Consider the following 17,180-nt stretch of genomic DNA (forward strand, 5'->3'; position numbering starts at 1 on the left):
GGGTGATGCTGGGCGACGCTGGGTGACGCTGGATGACGCTGGGCAACGCTGGGCGACGCTGGGCGATGCTGGGTGATGATGGCCGACGCTGGGTGACGCTGGATGACGTTGGGTGATGCTGGGTGATGCTGGGCGACGCTGGGCGACGCTGGATGACGCAGGGCGACGCTGGGTGACTCTGGGCAACGCTGGATGACGCAGGGCGACGCTGGGCGACGTTGGGTGATGCTGGGTGATGCTGGGCGATGCTGGGCGACGCTGGATGACGCTGGCCGACGCTGTGGTACCTGCATACAGTTCAGGATCTCAGAGACCGCTTGGTGTTGCTGGTTCAGCAGCAGTGGTTTCTGGGCCGTAGCTACTCAAACAGCTTGCTGTGAGCACACAGCAGACCCTGGACCTATCTGATAAGTGCTGCATGATACACTGGTCCCAGATCAGTTGTTGAGGGTAAACCTGGAGCCCCCGGCCCTTGTGCCCCGCCAGGCCACCCTGCTTCACAGTGGCTGATGGATGGACTCCCACATGCCTTCTGTAGCCAGGCCTCCTTTGTCCAGTCGTTTGCCTTCTTCACTTTACCAGCAACACCTCATTGATTAAGGCCACCCCCCACCCCCCGAGGTCATGCAGGGGTTGAGACGTTTATGAGCTGAGGAGGAGCTTCAGGACCCACATGGACCCACAGTGATGGCCTTTGGGGCGGTCCGCTTAAACGTCCTTATACACATACGCATACAGTTGGTATCAAACACATGGCAGGTTTCCATGATTGTACCTCCCAGTGAGACCTGGGTAATCTGTGACTGCGAAGTGGTGCTTCGAAATTCGCAAGTGAAGCCGGTGAACAAGCTGGGGGCAGGGGGCATGACTGGAGGGGAGGGGGAGGTCAGGAGCCGGACTCCGTGGTGCCCATGTGTCTGGAGAGCCTCGGGGCGGGTTGGAGGTTGGCGTCTCTGCCAATAGGCGCAAGCTATTTACGGCGCCACTGAATGGGACGTAGCGGTATGACTGTGAGTGGCGTGCGATCAGTATAATTAGCCGGTTTACTTTAATTGATGAAGTGCAGTTGACGTGAGCCGACATTCAACCCAGAGCACTGAGGGTAACGTTACAGCCTAGTAAAGCACATCTGGTAGCAGGCTTGTGGTGCTTCCTCTACCCTAAATTAAGGTCGTTACCACTAATTGATTCCATACGTAATATCTGGCTATAGAGAAATGTTTAAGTATGAAATTGTCACTTTGGATAGACATTTCAGGAGATTACATGCGTGGTGTTCAGGGTGAGTTAAAGGGATGGACCAACCTTATAACGAATGTTTGACAGACAGCTGAACGGTGACAGACAACTGGACATAATGAAAGACACGCGGGGGTTGGGGGTGTCAGGATAAAACACACAGACACAAATGCCATGGTTTTCTTATCTTTATTCATAAGCCATATATAAAAATCTTAATACTGAAATGCTTTTACATAGTTCATAAACTCCATTTTGACGTCGACCCAAAGTGTGGAATGGAAATGGAGCTATCACTGTAGAACCTTTACAACAGCGTGAGGGGGGGGGGGGGGGGGGGGGGGAGAACGACAACAAAGAAATTACAAAATACCAGTATCAATCTTTCAAAAAAATCTCAATCAGTGTTAAAATATTTTCATATTTATTTAGCAACTCTGAGAAATACCGTTTTTTAGGTACACGCCTCAACCCTTAGCTCATTACCTCCTAAGCGCGGTCAATAGTGGCTTTAAATAATGTGGCGCGTAAGGACAGATGTTCCTGCATCTCCTTCAGTGATTCCTCACAGTTGCATTAAGCCCTTGCATCCTAACGACTGAATATCAATGCAATTCTATATGTTATAGTAGTATTGCACCTGTGTCTTTTGGGGGGGGGGGGGGGGGATGATCTTGCCACAGTGACATCACTTCCTGTCTCACGAGTCACGTGCCCATTTAAAAACGGCCTTTGGCTCCGCCTCCTCCTTCATGCACCAAGGGGTTACACTTTGACCGGTCTGATTCTGAAAGGACTGGCGAAGTCAAGTCCCTTTGCCCGTCTGCAAAGGTCCCCCCTTAGTGTCACACCCCCTTACGGATTCCGGGGCTCTGCTCCGGGGAGAAATAATCACAGTCTACATGATTGGAGTTTTTTTTTCTCATACACTCAGTACATTCGTGTCCCTTCATTCAGTGTCATTCACACAGGCGTCAGACGCAGACAAGCGGCAGAGGGCGTCTCTCACGGGGCTTCTCCGGCCTTTGCCGTCACGGGCCGGCTTCCCGGGCTGGCCCACCTCCCTGTGCCTCCCATTTCAGCAGAACACTGAGAATAACGGGGTCAGTAGGAGCGCAGATCCGCCATGGATTCTAATCAAATTAAGAAAGAGCAGTATGATTCAGGAGGTATTAGTGAGAGGACAGGCAACATGGCTGCTCAGCTTTGTGGCTTAGTGTGAACTGAATTTGTTTCTTAATGTCTCTTAATGGTACAGAGGACAGTGATCATTAGTGCTGCCATTATGTAATAGTGACTGACAATCTTTCAGACACCTGTACTAAAAAATGAGGGAGTCTCTGGAGTCGCCGGTAAACAGACCCGGTACTTGCAGTTAGTGCTTTTCAACATCAGGTTTCACAAGCAAATTTCTTTTTGAAAAATAAGCTTAAAAATGTTAAAATTGACAGCCTTAGACGGAGGCAAAAAAATTTTGAAAAATGTGCTGCTCTTTTTAACACATTAATACAGACAAAGAAATCTTGGAGATTTTTACAAAAAATAGATAAACTGACTTTTTAAATCACTCAGCATAAGATGGCCTGTAGGCTTACAGTGCACAGCAAGGGTCGAAAATAACCACAACAATCAAGAGGGAACACCGACCGCAATGACTAATCCAATAACGTCAACAAAACTCAAATTACAAAATTTGCTAAACCAGTAAAGTAATTCTCTGTGGGGGTTAAAAAAATCAGGCTGCACAATGATGTCACTTCCTGTGGTGGTGGTGGGAGGGGGGGGGGGGGACGAATCACAGACTCTCCTAAAGGCACGGTGCTGATGCTATCAAACAGAAATGAATCCAGTGTAAGTTTGCGTAAAATACATATTTGTTTTATTTTAGGACATCAACCATTTAGGTCATACCGCAGTTAAAAAGGTAAGCGACATTTAATGTTAGGCCCTGATTTCTCTTTAAAGCTATTTGGTTTGCAATGTTCGTAACACCAACACTAACATACAAAAAAAATGTACAATAATTCCCCCTCCCCCACATGTACTCATTCACACACTTATTTAACTTATTACAGGTTTGCATATTAAATGACAGCAACAAAAAGAATGACAAAATGGTTTTGGCAAAAAGACAAAAAAACACCCAAATACATGATGTGTCTGATTATGCCCCCTTGAAAAATGCGCCACATCACTGCTAGTCTGATTGTCCTTCACAGTTACACAGAGGAGGCCGTAATGGGCCTACAAGTGCCAGGGTCGCAGGTCCAATTGCGACGAGAAAACAGCAAAACACACACAGACACACACGCAGACACACGCACGCGCGCTGGGTTCTCTCAACGTTGCTGCAACGTAACAGGGACGTTACGGGTATGTAACGCTTACGCGGGAGAGCACTCCCGCGATACAAGTAAGAATCAACATTGTCAATTAGTCATAAATAAATCAGGTCCGTCAATCTGATTGCAGGCTCCCGGATTTAACAAAAATACAACACTCTGATTGGATTTTTTTATATACTTAATTTATCATAATTTAATGAAAACCTTAGAGGCCCTTTGGTTTCTAAAGCCAGAAAAAAGTGTTGACGTTTCAAAGTGACCTTCAAAACCAGAGAAAAATCACGCACACCCACAGAGACCAGGCTGGCCCTCTTAGTCCTCATTTATGAGGCTCGGCAAGTAACAATAGAGACCGTCTTTCGGCATCTCGTCAGCGAACGATCGCCGGCCGCTTCGTTTGTCGGTCACTGGCGCTTGTAATGTGTCCTCGTGAAGTTTCAGGATTTGCATTTTCCTTGTCTTTGTCTTCTTGTACAGGCAAGGCAGCTGTCTCTTAGTTTTTTTGCTCCTCATAGTAGCATAGCGATTTGAAAAAAAAATAAAATAAAATAAATAGTTGCCAGGTTTAAAAAAAAAAGAAAAGAAAAAGACAAATGAACAGGAAATGTAATGAGGCGGACGAATAGCAGGCTGGCAGGCAATCTCCTGCTCCTTCGCTCCTAATCGGAGCCTCTTCCCGGGGGAATATGCCCGTGTCGTCATTCCAAACTGCCACCAGCCCTCCAAGCCGCGCTCCGTCTCGATTCAGCCGGGCACAGGCAGGGCTGGCTTCCTCTGCCACTGACTGCTCATCTTCACCAGGACGGTCTTAAGTCGATACACTCCACCATTACAAAAATAAAAGGCGCAATCGAAAAACATCAAAGGAGGGGCGAGTGTCTCTCTTTGCAGAGATATGTGTATAAAAAATGTGGAAAAGAGTCATTGATCTGTACAGTTTTACACCTGAATTTGAATAGGCAAGAGGTACTGATTTGTATGGCTTACTCAGACAGTTATTCTTAAGTAGACGAAATTTGGATACTTATTTTAATGACTACTTGAGATGCCTAGGTGTTTTAAATACTCAAATTGTGGTTTAGACAGTATCCTGTACACGACTGAAGGCTGCTCTCCTGCAAGGCCTGTCTCTTCGTGCCAGTTGTACAATTCCAGTGCACCCCCGTGGTCCGAAGCCGGCCAGTTCGGACCACATCTTAACCCGTGCCTTCCGTTGTTCTGGGCACCTACAGACCCGCACCGCCGAGTCGTCAAAGAAGACCTCCGTTTACAGGCTCCATTTGTGTCTTTTGTTGTCTCGATTTAGTCTGCAGAGGTTCCTTTTCATCGTGCTCCAGTAGTTAACAGCTCATGACAGAGGGTTCTCAGGGTCTCCGGCAAGCTTTGGACCAGAATCGGTTCCCTGTTTGATGCTACTCCACTCTGTACCGGTGTCAACCTGGATGCGGTGGCCCCTGGGACACGGGATGGCACTCCAGAGGAGCGACACAGGGTGGGCTTTTCCCTCACTTCCTCATCTTCTGCAGTGCCGTCATACTCTACCATGGGGCGTCCCTCAGCTGGTCCATGGTTCACTTCCCGGGCGGCCTACCGGCCCCCATCGCTGTGCCAGCAGCGGGTAGCGGAAGCAGAGGGTGAAGTTCGGACAGAGGGGGGCAGTTGCATGTCTGCGGTCACAGCCCCTGCCCTTCACAGTGTCCCCTGTCAGGCAAAAAAAAATCACAGCTCGTCGACCATCATTTCTGACTGAGGTCTTTCAGTAGTGCCACCAGGAGAGCAGTATCGGGGGCTGCTAACACAGAATAGGCACCCCCTCGGCAGTGACCAGCTGGCCGCTGGTGGGATCGTAGCTTCCAGCCAGGTAGTAGAGGTCCTGACTGTCGGGGGTCAGCTTCCGGCCGCGACTTAGCTGCTCGTACTCCTCGCGGCTGACCACTTGGCACTTGTGGGAGATGGTCTGCACGTCATTCTCATCCTCATGGGAGGACTGGTACAAAGCATGCTGGGAGAGATTGAAAGGAACACAAGATTAATGCCCGAGGCTACTATAGTTAAATAAAACACGTGCTTTGAGTCTCCCAGCTATTGTTAAAATACCAGCCCTTGGTTTCAGTATTAGGAAAATGTTGACACACGACTGTAAACAAGGGACAAGGATACTCTAGTCTTCAAGGATGACTTTCAGGCAGGTTGTATGCAAATATTGACTTTATACAAGCAACGCGGAGATAAAACATCCAAGAACATCCTTGCTTTGAAAAACCTAAAAGCCAAACCTGTTTGCAGCAGTGTAAGAGGGAACCCTACCTTGCCATCCCTGTGCCTTTTACCCAACTTGGTCTCCTCTGGGTGGTAGAACCACTTGACCTTCACCACCATGCTGCTGGTCCAGGACTCCCAGAAGCTCTCGATGCGGCCAATGTACGGCAGGTTGGGCCGGCCGGCGGACAGGAACACGGCGCAGTCGCCCACCCGCACCATGTCGCGGCCGCGCACGATGGCCTTGTAGAAGAGCTTGCGCGCTTTGCCCTTCATGCCCCTCCTCTGTGGACACAGAAGCAGCCAGAAATCTCATGCTTATTCTTGACAGCCTCCAGCAAGTCCTTCGCTTATTAACATGCTCAACCCCTGGGCCCTATTATATGATTGTATGCAGAACCGTACTGAATACGTTGATCTTGGTTAGTTTGTGCTAACCAAGTTACACCATCAGTGCTTGAGTTGGTTTACAGCATACCAACTGCCAGCAGATATAGCCTCCCCAACATAACACACAAATTTACTCCTATATACTAGAAACCAGCATTTTTGTGTGGGAGCAGTTCACCATGTAAACATAAGTATAAAACCACCTTACAGCAATTGTGTCATCTTGAGCCTTATTCTGTCTCCACTTATTACAAGATTTGCAGTATCATGTTGAAAATAGCAGTAAAGTCATCTCACCTGGGTTGGGTTGCCAGACCACCGCCATAATTGCCGTGCTGGAAGGAAGGAGGCCATCTTGGGTGGACTATTAGTTGCCGGTAGCTTGTCTCTCCTGGGAAGCTCCTTTGAGCTTTTGGATGGTAAGAGTGAGGAGGGAGAGCTGATGCACTCTTTCCTCCTGACCAACCTGTTGTGAGCACTGTTGCTGTTGACCGCTCCTCCCTTGGAACTGCTAATGGCCATGGCCTTTGCCACAAAGGTCCGCTGCGATGGAGGCTCCGTGGACGGCAGCAGGGCACGGTGAGACGAGAGGCAGCCCTGCAGTAGCAGTGTAGAGCCTTCGTCGTCCTCTGAGCTATAGGATGAATCGTTGTCAGAGGAGCAGAGGCTTGAGCTGGACATGGAGCCAGAGCTGGAGGAGCTAGAGGACCCAGAAGAGGAGGAAGACACAGAGAGGCGAGAGAGGAAGCGTCCCGCTGTCCTCAGGCCGCCTGAGGCTGCAGCCAGCTCTGCTCTGCCCTCCTCATCTTCTTCCTCGTCCTCCTCGTCCATGTCAGAGTAGAAACCATGGCAGTCAGTGAGGCAGTTTATGGCAAAGTCTGAGTAATTGCCCATGGCTAGGGCAGGAGATGGCTTCCGCAGGTGAGAGGCCCCCTTCTTCGGCAGCTCGGCACGGACACTTCCACCCTTCTTGTTGTCCTTGACGAGTAGCACTGGGTGTGAGTGTCCCATCGGCGAAGACACGTCCCCTAAACCTTTAGTCCCAAATCCCTTGTCCATCCTGCTACCCTGATATGAGGAGCCAAGCAACAGTAAGGCTTTGCTGTTTTTGGTTTTGGGTGACGTCACACCCTCATGATCCAGCTTCACCAGGAATTCTGAACCAGCCTTTTTACTCCGAAGAGTGCTGACTTCTCCTGGTTTCCTGCTCCGACTGCAGGCAGTGTTCTTAGGGCCAAGAGGCACAATGGCTGACTGGCTTCCAAAGGAGGAGCAGCCATTAGCAATGCTGCTGAAGGAATCCACCTCAAGGTGCTTCTGAAGATGCCTTTGGCTGGGGTTGAAGTCGAGCCCATGAGGAGGGGAAACATATCCTTCCCTTTAGTTGTTTTCCTAGGGGTGCCGTTGAACTGGAAGAAGTTGTGGGAGGGCTTTTTTCTAGGGACAGCGATCGCCGGCCAGGTGAGAAGGGGGGTACTGCTGTCTTTCACACTGTCCGATGTGGGACTCTTGTTCCTGAGTTGACACTTTTTGGTTTGCCTAGAGGGAAGGGGAGACAGAAATGAACCACATATCCATTTCAGTTGCAGGAAACTGACACTGCAGCCCAACGGCCGTAGGAACCTCCATGATGAATAAGCGAGATGCAGCATTACATTCCTGCAGCCTTGTTTGCCGAATTGCTACAGGTCTGTCCTCCAGCCATCACGAGAAGTGGAACAACCGAGAACCTAGTAGGTTCCATCAGTGATTTTGACAGGGACAGTAGATAGCAAAGTAGTCAAGGCCAAAGAGGGCCTCTTTCTGTAGCATATTTGAAGAACAAACAGCTTGATCTTCAGCAAGATATGAAGCCGTACAAAGAGATAAACTTGGTAAATCTCCTTGGATAAATATCCCTGCTAAGCTATTCAAATGAATGCGCTGACGGAGGCATTTCTTCATATGAAGCGTGGTGCAGGTCTGATTACCTGGCTTGGTCTTACTGGGGTTCTTCATGTCCTGTCGCGCTTGCAGCCACCGCGTTGTCCAGTTGGTCAGAGGAGATATCGGCCGCTGTATTCCTCCCCAGGACCATGCTCCGGCGACCTCGCCGACTTTGTGAGGCCAGGAGTGCAGGGGGTGGCTCTGCACCTGAACGCACAGGAAAGTCTTTGAGTGAGGGGGGGGGGGGATTGAATCAGAACATTGTCTTTCTTTGGTTTTTCACCCAATTGGTATTGACCAACTTACAGTGGATCTGGTAATCAGGCGGAAGGAAGCGGACATTAGACAGGGAGATCCACCCTCTATCCCCGTCGTCAAACTCCACCATGACGCTGCCTTCCTTTTGTTCCTCCCCAGGACCCCCTGCAATTGAATCATTCAAAACCATGCATGAGGGTGGACATGAGGTCAAAGCCTCACAAGCACCCAAGCATACACTTTCCTGTCTCCCTCACCTTGTTGCACGTATCCTGGGTACAAGCACCGTGAGCGCTCGCTCCAGTACGCGCACACCCGCGTCCCGGTCATCGGTCTGGCCCCTGCTTCTGGGCGCACCTCCAGCACCTGACAGAGACGGAGATGGGTACTTATCAGTCCCAGTGCTAGAAATCGCTTACAAAAAGAGTCAACAGGATGAAACCAGGGGTTAGAAGAAGCAGAGGAAACCCTAGAAAATGAGGCAAGAATGACCACAAAATGATGTGGATGTGAGGGCACCAACACAAAGCCTCCTCTGTAGCTGCTTGGGAGTGAATCCCGAATCTGATTCCGAGTTATGACCGCAGCTGTGTTTAACACCAAGGGAGCCAGACAGGGAGAGAGCGAGCCTCTGTTTTCAGGCTGATGCGGATCTGGAGAGCGGAAGAAGAAGGATGTATTCAAACGATGGCTCGTTTAAGTTACGGGACGGCTTGTACTCAAACGCTGACCCAGACTCTTGCAAGCGTACACCCACATCTAGCTTCGTGAATGCAGTAACCAGAGCGGAAGTCATATTCAATCTTGGGCCGAGGCTCTAGCCTCGACCCTCCTTGAAAGGGCTGGAATTCATGATTGGTAATTCAAGACGTGCTGAGTAACCCGTTCAAAGAAAAGCAAAATGGAGAACAAAAAAGAAACAGAGGCGACTGTTTAATAGTGGCCGGCCAGCTTTGCGGTTTCAGGCGGGCCTGACTCCCCATGCTCAATGAAGGCCTTTACAATTGGTGTTGAAAAACAGTTGCTGTGGAAAAGGGTCTATTGACTGAAGAGAGGTTTGCTTGGGGGGGGGGGGGGGGGCGTGGGGGCTCAATCTCTTAGCCAGTATATACAGGTATTACTCCTGAAGCCTGGGAGGCGGTTAGATCATTGAAAGGGAGAGAATCACAAGCTAAACTAGGAAAGGCCCCCTGCCCCACCACTGCGGCGTCCAAAGTAAAGAGGTTAGTAGCCTGACGATACTCGGCAATTGTTTCTCTGTGCTGTGTGAGGTTAGCGCATGAGTGAGGTCACATCCAGGGCCGGATCCAGGCATAAGGCAAAATAGCCAGCTGCCTGGAGTCCAATCAGCATGAGGGAGCCTACACTAAGTCATGAAAACAAAATGACATATAAATGACATATATATATATATGTATGGCTCTAGCTATAGGCAGAATAGGTAGTTGCCAATTGCTCCTAAAAACCTGCTTTATTGTAGGGGGGCTCCCAAGTAAAACTTTGCCAAGGGCCCTTGATCTGACCCAGGACAGGAACGCATGAGTCTGCTTCAGATCTAAAATGGGGTTGATTGGCCCGTATGTTCACACACCAGGAATTCCACTCTGGCTGTCAATGGATTTCAAGACAAGACAAGGCGATGGTCATAACTGTGTATGTATCTATAGGCAGGCATGTGAGTGCGTGTCTGCCCGCTCGTCTCTGAGAGCAAGAACCGGAAAAACAGAAACGAAATCCGGAGGGAAAAAAAGGCAGAGCACAAAAGACGGAGGGAGCCGTGAAGGAAGAGTGAATGAGGTGGGAAACATTCAAAAGTCAAAGCGAAAGCCTTTATTTGCCATGGATGTCTTAGGCTGTGTGAATATCTCTGTCTCTGTCTGCCTCTCTCTGTCATTTCTTGGCTTTTGTGAGTCTCCTTCTCTCTCCCTCTATCTCCATCTCTCGCTCCGTCGTTTCCCTTTTAATTACACCCGCCGCATCCGGAAGCACTGGCTGACTCGCACAGATAAAGGCGGATCAGATCGCAGGCAGCAACAATGCCAAAACGTGACCCCCCCCCCCCCCCCCCCACACACACACACACACACACACAAAAAGGGGCAGCCAGCTCCCCACCACTGGGGTGTGCTGGGCAAAGGGTGGTGCTGGCGGAGAACTGGGGGGATTGGTGGCACGGGGGTGCATCAAAGCCGTGTTTACTCAGAGAGAGTGGCCCATTCGCTACAATGGGTGGTTGGAGGGGGTTTGGCAGGCAGCACAGAGACTAATCGCAGGACCGCAGACAGCTGTGCCGCGTAATCCCACTGGCACCCGCCCCACGCCGCCTGCGCCGCGGCTCGTATCTGTTTGCCGTGCCGTCGCTGTGAAACAACAATGCCGCGTGCCATTCCGGCTCACCATTTTTTTGTCTTATTTTTTTCTTTTTTCTTCCCTGCCCCTTTTTAGATATAGATCCTCCGGAACCCCCCCCGCCTTGCCCCATCCCCCTAACTCAAGAAACTCCCATAATTCCCCCCCCCAAGCCCTGAGGGTCAGAGTTCGCCGTGCTGGAAGTGACACAGTGCTGAATGTGGTCGCCGTCCAGCAGCACGACAATGTGCAACGCTGCCTCTGAGGAACGCTGCCTCTGAGGAACACTGCCTCTGAGGAACGCTGCCTCTGAGGAACACTGCCTCTGAGGAACACTGCCTCTGAGGAACACTGCCTCTGAGGAACGCTGCCTCTGAGGAACACTGCCTCTGAGGAACACTGCCTTGTTTTTCACCAAAGGGAGACAAAAAGTCATATATATCAGCTCAGGTAATATATTGCAAGGCTGACAAAGCATTGTGGGTTTACGGCGTGTAATTAGCCCCGTCTCCCCCATTGGCTTAGACAAACTAAGCATGTTAGCATAACCTGGAGTTCAATGAAGAAGTATGCTGCATAAAAAAAGGCCCCCAGCCCCCCCGGGCGCTGCAGCTAAACCAACTGGGAACAATCACGACTGATAGAACCCATAGACAAAACAAGCAAGATCCCCCCCCCCGACTGGCTGCTCTCTGCTAGCTGGGGCTGAACATGGATGCGTGTGACTGCCGGAGGTGGAGGGGGGGGGGCATATTGAGATCAATCTGCTGGCCATGTGGGGTCAAGGCACGCCCCAGGAAGGGGAGGAGTGTTGACGGCAACGGGAGGCAAGATCGGGGTTTTCCCATGAAAACAAAAATATCCTGCCCCCCTCTCCCCGCCCACCCCACCCCCCCTGGACAAAATCATATCATCTACCGCAGATGTTTGTAAGTTGTTCTACCTACAGTCACCCGGAATGGGATTAAAAACACTAGTAATAAAGAACACACACATCCCTGCCGGACACAGATGGTCGGGCTTTAATGACTTGAGCAGATTGTTGGGGAATTGGGCTGTGTCCGCGCACCCCCCCCCCCACGCCCTCACTGGCCCTTCCTGACAATGCTTCCCTTTGGGGGGAGTCTATGGAGGCTGTGGGTTTAGGAGAGGGGGGCTACGATGGTATGGGGAGGATGACTGTGGGGCTGGAGTTGGGGGGGGCGGACGGGATGTGGAGGCGGGAGAATAACTCACAGCTTCCTGAAGCAGCTGCTCCAGGGAGTAGATCCTGGGCCGGTGTCCCCGCTCCCCGTCGATGACAACACTGTAGCTGAAGGAATAGAGGGGGGGGCAGTGAGAGGGGAGGGTGAGAGGGGCCCCATTTTTATGGTCGTTTCACTTGTGGTTATTCCTGAAGGGGCTGGGTGGGATGTCCATGGCCCGTGCTTTGAAGTGGGGAAATCGGGGAAATGGTCAGTGCTGGGGGGTGGGTCAGCTGTTTAACGTGCCGCTTTGACACCACCCCATTCCCAACTAAAGCGTGAGCCAAAGGTAGCCCCAGAAACTGGACCCCCCCCCCTGTCTCCGTAGCGCCTTTAAGCTTCAATTCAGGTCATCTGTTCCAGTTTGGGTCACAGAGCCCCACAGATCCCAGGGGAGGGGGATATGGGACCAGTCAACCAATAAGAGGCAGGGAGGGCGGACAGAGTCATAGAGGGGAGGCGGAGCTTACATGCCGGGCACCTCCAGCGTGTGCACGTACGCCGCGTAGAGGAGCTCGTCCTCCTTGGAGATGAGCACCTTCAGGCCGTCCACCAGCAGCTCCTTGGTCAGCACACAGTTTGGGAGGGCTGTGGGGAGGGGGGGCACGCAGTGTTATCAAACACGGCAGGACCGAGGTCTCACAGCAGACACGCAACCCCCACTAGTCTACACTGCCAGACCTGTACTGGGCCCTCGTGTCCCCAACACAAAACTGCAAGGGTTAACATGAAGACACAGGAAGGACACACATGTTACCTATAATATGCTTTGGCTCGATCCCATTTGTTAGTCAGAATACTATGGTATAGTGTGTGTGTGTGTGTGTGTGTGTGTGTGTGTGTGTGGAATGTATTAAAGGCACATGAATACTTATCTCTGGGCACCTGAAGGCAACCAAGTAGGCTGAATGTGTGCATAGATAATTTTGAACCCTACCTGCAGGGGGCGCTCTGTGTGACGGCAGCGGGTTTTCCCCTTCGCCACCATCCTCATCCTCGTCCCCATCCGAGAAGCTGCTGTCCTCGTTCATCTGGAAGCCCTCGTCCGCTGCAGTTTCTCCAGCAAGCCGGCTTACACCGTGGCCCTTCGACTGAGCAGGAGGAAAGGAGAAGACGTGAAAGTCATGTGACCCGCGCAGCTTCCCCCGGCCCCCGCCTCATGGAGCGTGCCCAGCAGCAGGCTAGTCCTGGGGAAGCTTTGCCATTTCGGGCAGATTCTGAGGCAGCCAGTAGCTCTTTGTGAAACAGTCTATCTGCCTGTGTACTTCATTTCCAGAATTGTCCTCTGAGGTCCATAGAAGAAAAGTCCATTTGATTATTGCGCCCCGGGGGATACTGGTGTGGGTGGAGATCCCAGTTCTGCCCCAGTTTCCTGCTGCTGCAGAGCAGTGTTGCTCCCTAAGCCAGCCGTAGATGGTCTATCTCACATACTTTCAGGATGACTTGGGCGGACACGCCTGATTTACTGCTTGGAACGTCTTACTGCCTCTTACTTCCACTTTAACAATGCATCACCCCCCCCACCCCCGCCACCCCAACATCCTTATCTTATCTGGGATGATTTGCAAGTGTTTACATTTGACATATTACCCGTGTTATGTAATCTGCCTATATGAGTCTCTACAGGTTCGGCACAGCCAGGAAGGCAACGCAAGCTCTCCTCAATCATCGCCCCCCCCCCCCCCCCCCATCCACCCCAAGGACTCCCTGCTCACCTGCTTATTCCTACGTGGCCTGCCCCTGCCTCGCTCCTTTGCCTTAGGGGCCGCACCCAGGCCCGGCCAGCCGCCCCTCCTCTGCAGCGGGCAGAGAGCACAACGATGCTGAGATCGACTTCCTGACAAGGCAGAGCATCTCCACATTCCCACCTCCGTTCACCCTGTCTCTGCTGTTTCTGCAGCAGACACTTCACTCTTACACACTTTACTGTCCATCAGGGTAAACAAAGCATTTAAATAAGCTTGACTAACCAGAGGTTCCACCAGCAAGCCTCTCCATCTATGCTAATCAAGCCCGTCATTATATGAATGACAGTGAGAATTTTTCCTGTGAGTAATGAGGGCCTTTTGCCCTCATTCCTTCCTCAAAATCCAGGAGGGACTGAGCTGTCATGCTGCAATTACGCTGGAAAACGATAAATGAAATGCTGCAGTTCCCCGAGCATCCAGGGCATGCTCACCTTGCTCATAGAGGTCTGCAGCCCGGCGGTCCTGCAAGTGGTGTTTTTCAACCTTTCACCGGCCAAACCCAGGGCACGAAAGCCGCTGCCCCGCCCGCAGGACCCAGCCCTGGCCACCATCCCCAACTTCAATGCCTCCTGCTGGTGTGGTGGTGCCCGGGAGCCCCGTGCCAGCTTTGACCCCTCCTGCGGCGAGAGCTCAGGGTGTCTCTTTGCTGCAGTGGCAGAACCCGGCCTGCAGGGGGCTCTCTTCCTCACTTTCACCTCTCCCTCTGAGCCGCGCGTGGTCGGTGTGCCTGGAAGCCGCAGTCATAACAGTTTGACTGTCTGTCACTCAAAGGAACAACGAATAACAGGTTTGTTCATGCGCTCTAATCAGTAATTAGGGCAGCCACATTTTTACCCAGCATTCCCTGTCTTTCCTTCTTATTCTTGGCCTTTTGATTTGCCTCCAGTTTCACCACTGAAGAAGGAGAGGGACCAGTGGTGGCTGCACATGGAGAAGGCTCCTTGGACGAAGGAGCTTTGATGCCATTTTGTCCTTCCTCACTGTCGTAACTGCTTTCGTCTTCCTCATCTGCAGATGGGGACAAGATTTCAAAATAAAAGGAAACTTAAGTTCAGGCCAGACAGACCTGGGCTTTGTGGTGGAATGGAGTGTCAAAGCTGGACCCGACTACAGCCTGGTCATCTGCTGAGCTTTTGCATCGCAAAGCTCCACCCCTCTAAAGCTCTCCGCCCCAAAGCCCTGCCCCTTGAGTGTCATTGGCGGGTGTCATCAGCCCACTGGAAACAAACAGGATAACTTTCAGGGCAATCAACAGGATAACTGTCAGGGCAATCAACAGGTCACTAAGAGAGATGTGACCTGGTCGCGCCCCTTGGCAACCTTTGCCCACATTAACCATTGTTTACGTTTAAACGTTACTCCAGTTGCTCTGGAATGTTACCGACAGGAAAATGGTCTCCTCTCCTGTGCTCTCCCATTACTAGAAGGTCCGTTATTCTCAGAGAAAACTGTGCACCCCACTGGACTCACCCTGCTCCGAGGACTCGCTGTCCGTGGGTGATGTGTCCTTCTCCTCCACCATTTGCTGTGTGTGCGGCCGCTCGTTCCCTGAACGGGTAGTGGCCTGCAGGTGGAGGGGGCTCTTCATCTGTGCATCACCCCCCCTCCATCCCTCCTGAGTCACTCCCCCATCTGCGCTGGCTGTTGGGGGGTAGCAAGAGTTCACTTTCCTGCTGTGGCTCTGTATGATGGAATCTCCCCGTTTGAATGATCCACACCCACCTGTGTCACTCTGGCCCCAGAATCACTGGCCCTCGCTGGCTGTGGGGCCCTGCTGGAGGCCCCTGTGAGGGGGTGCTGCTTGGTCTGAGCCTTCCGTGTTAGCTGAGACACCTTGCGCGCAAGTTTGGAGCTTAATACCCCTCGCCGGATCCCAGGCCTCGACCTCCCCTCCTTCATCTGAAGAGGAAGAAGAGCTAATGCTTTTCATAATGACACATTTAAGAAGCACCTTTAAGGGACTGTGTGTCTTGCCAAAAAGACATATGAAGGGCAGGAGCAGTGAATTGGGCAGGATCATCGTTTAGGGCATAATCAGTGCTAGATCAGTGCATAGGGCAGGATCAGTGCTGGATCAGTGCATAGGGCAGGGTCAGTGTTTAGTGCAGAATCAGTGCTGGATCAGTGCATAGGGCAGGATCAGTGCTGGATCAGTGCATAGGGCAGGATCAGTGTAGGATCAGTGCATAGGGCAGGATCAGTGCTGGATCAGTGCATAGGGCAGGATCAGTGTAGGATCAGTGCATAGGGCAGGGTCAGTGTTTAGTGCAGAATCAGTGCTAGATCAGTGCATAGGGCAGGATCAGTGCTGGATCAGTGCATAGGGCAGGATCAGTGTAGGATCAGTGCATAGGGCAGGATCAGTGCTGGATCAGTGCATAGGGCAGGATCAGTGTAGGATCAGTGCATAGGACAGGGTCAGTGTTTAGTGCAGAATCAGTGCTAGATCAGTGCATAGGGCAGGATCAGTGCTGGATCAGTGCATAGGGCAGGATCAGTGTAGGATCAGTGCATAGGGCAGGATCAGTGCTGGATCAGTGCATAGGGCAGGATCAGTGTAGCATCAGTGCATAGGGCAGGGTCAGTGTTTAGTGCAGAATCAGTGCTAGATCAGTGCATAGGGCAGGATCAGTGTAGGATCAGTGCATAGGGCAGGATCAGTGTTTAGGACAGGATCAGTACATAGAGCAGGATCAGTATTTAGGGTAGGATCAGTGCATAGGGCAGGATCAGTGTAGGATCAGTGCATAGGGCAGGATCAGTGTTTAAGACAGGATCAGTGTTTAGGGCAGGATCAGTGCAGGATCTGTGCATAGGGCAGGATCAGTGTAAAGTGCCTGACAGAAAGACGCTTGGTCTGATTAGAACCAGCAGGGCCCTCCTGCGACTCGAACCAGCAGTCATTTAATTCAGCCACCCCCCTCCACCGTCTGCCAGAGTCCTCTCCCACTGGCTGCAACCCGCATACAAAGCGCCCAAATGGCAATCACTTCATTAGACGTGTAACCCCACTCCCCCAGCCACTGACCTGTGTCCCCCCCAGGTGGGCGAAAGCACGGCTGGACAGCTTGGTCCTCTTCCTCTGTGAGTCGCTGCCCCCCTGAGTGTCATCGCCGGCCGAGCCGAACCCCGCCCCAGAGAGCTGCCAGTCAGTGAGAAAGGGGCATTCATTAGGAGAGAATGAGGACGACAGGGAGAAGAGGAAGAAAGGAGAGATCAGAGGGACGAGTGCAGGGGCGAGTCAGCGCACCGTGCCTTCTAATAACACCCCCTTCATCCTTTGATGAATGGAAAAGCACCACCCCACCCCTACCCCCGCCCCCCCTGGGCCGTGGGATCTAACAGCAAACCCTGAAATACCGCGGGGAGGCTGTGCCTGCCAGCCCCCGCGTGCAGCTCGAGCCACTCCGCGCCGCCATTTG

At 51.8% G+C, this 17,180-nt stretch overlaps 1 protein-coding gene across 1 annotated transcript; it reads right to left on the reverse strand.

Moving 5' to 3' along the window:
- Window positions 1-3,095: 3,095 nt before the first annotated feature.
- Window positions 3,096-17,019, reverse strand: bahcc1b (BAH domain and coiled-coil containing 1b). The gene is made up of 16 exons (XM_048988304.1): window positions 16,787-17,019; window positions 15,481-15,657; window positions 15,229-15,399; window positions 14,593-14,766; window positions 14,190-14,485; window positions 13,726-13,806; window positions 12,948-13,101; window positions 12,481-12,598; window positions 12,003-12,078; window positions 8,675-8,783; window positions 8,466-8,582; window positions 8,218-8,366; window positions 7,711-7,772; window positions 6,531-7,611; window positions 5,892-6,128; window positions 3,096-5,586 (listed from the first exon to the last, which is right to left on the reverse strand). The coding sequence occupies exons 3-16, from the start codon at window positions 15,344-15,346 to the stop codon at window positions 5,377-5,379; spliced, it is 2,982 nt and encodes a 993-aa protein (XP_048844261.1). The 5' UTR covers window positions 15,347-15,399; window positions 15,481-15,657; window positions 16,787-17,019; the 3' UTR covers window positions 3,096-5,376.
- Window positions 17,020-17,180: the final 161 nt, after the last annotated feature.

The sequence above is a fragment of the Brienomyrus brachyistius genome, chromosome 20 (genome assembly GCF_023856365.1).
Source record: "Brienomyrus brachyistius isolate T26 chromosome 20, BBRACH_0.4, whole genome shotgun sequence".
NCBI classification, from domain to species: domain Eukaryota; kingdom Metazoa; phylum Chordata; class Actinopteri; order Osteoglossiformes; family Mormyridae; genus Brienomyrus; species Brienomyrus brachyistius.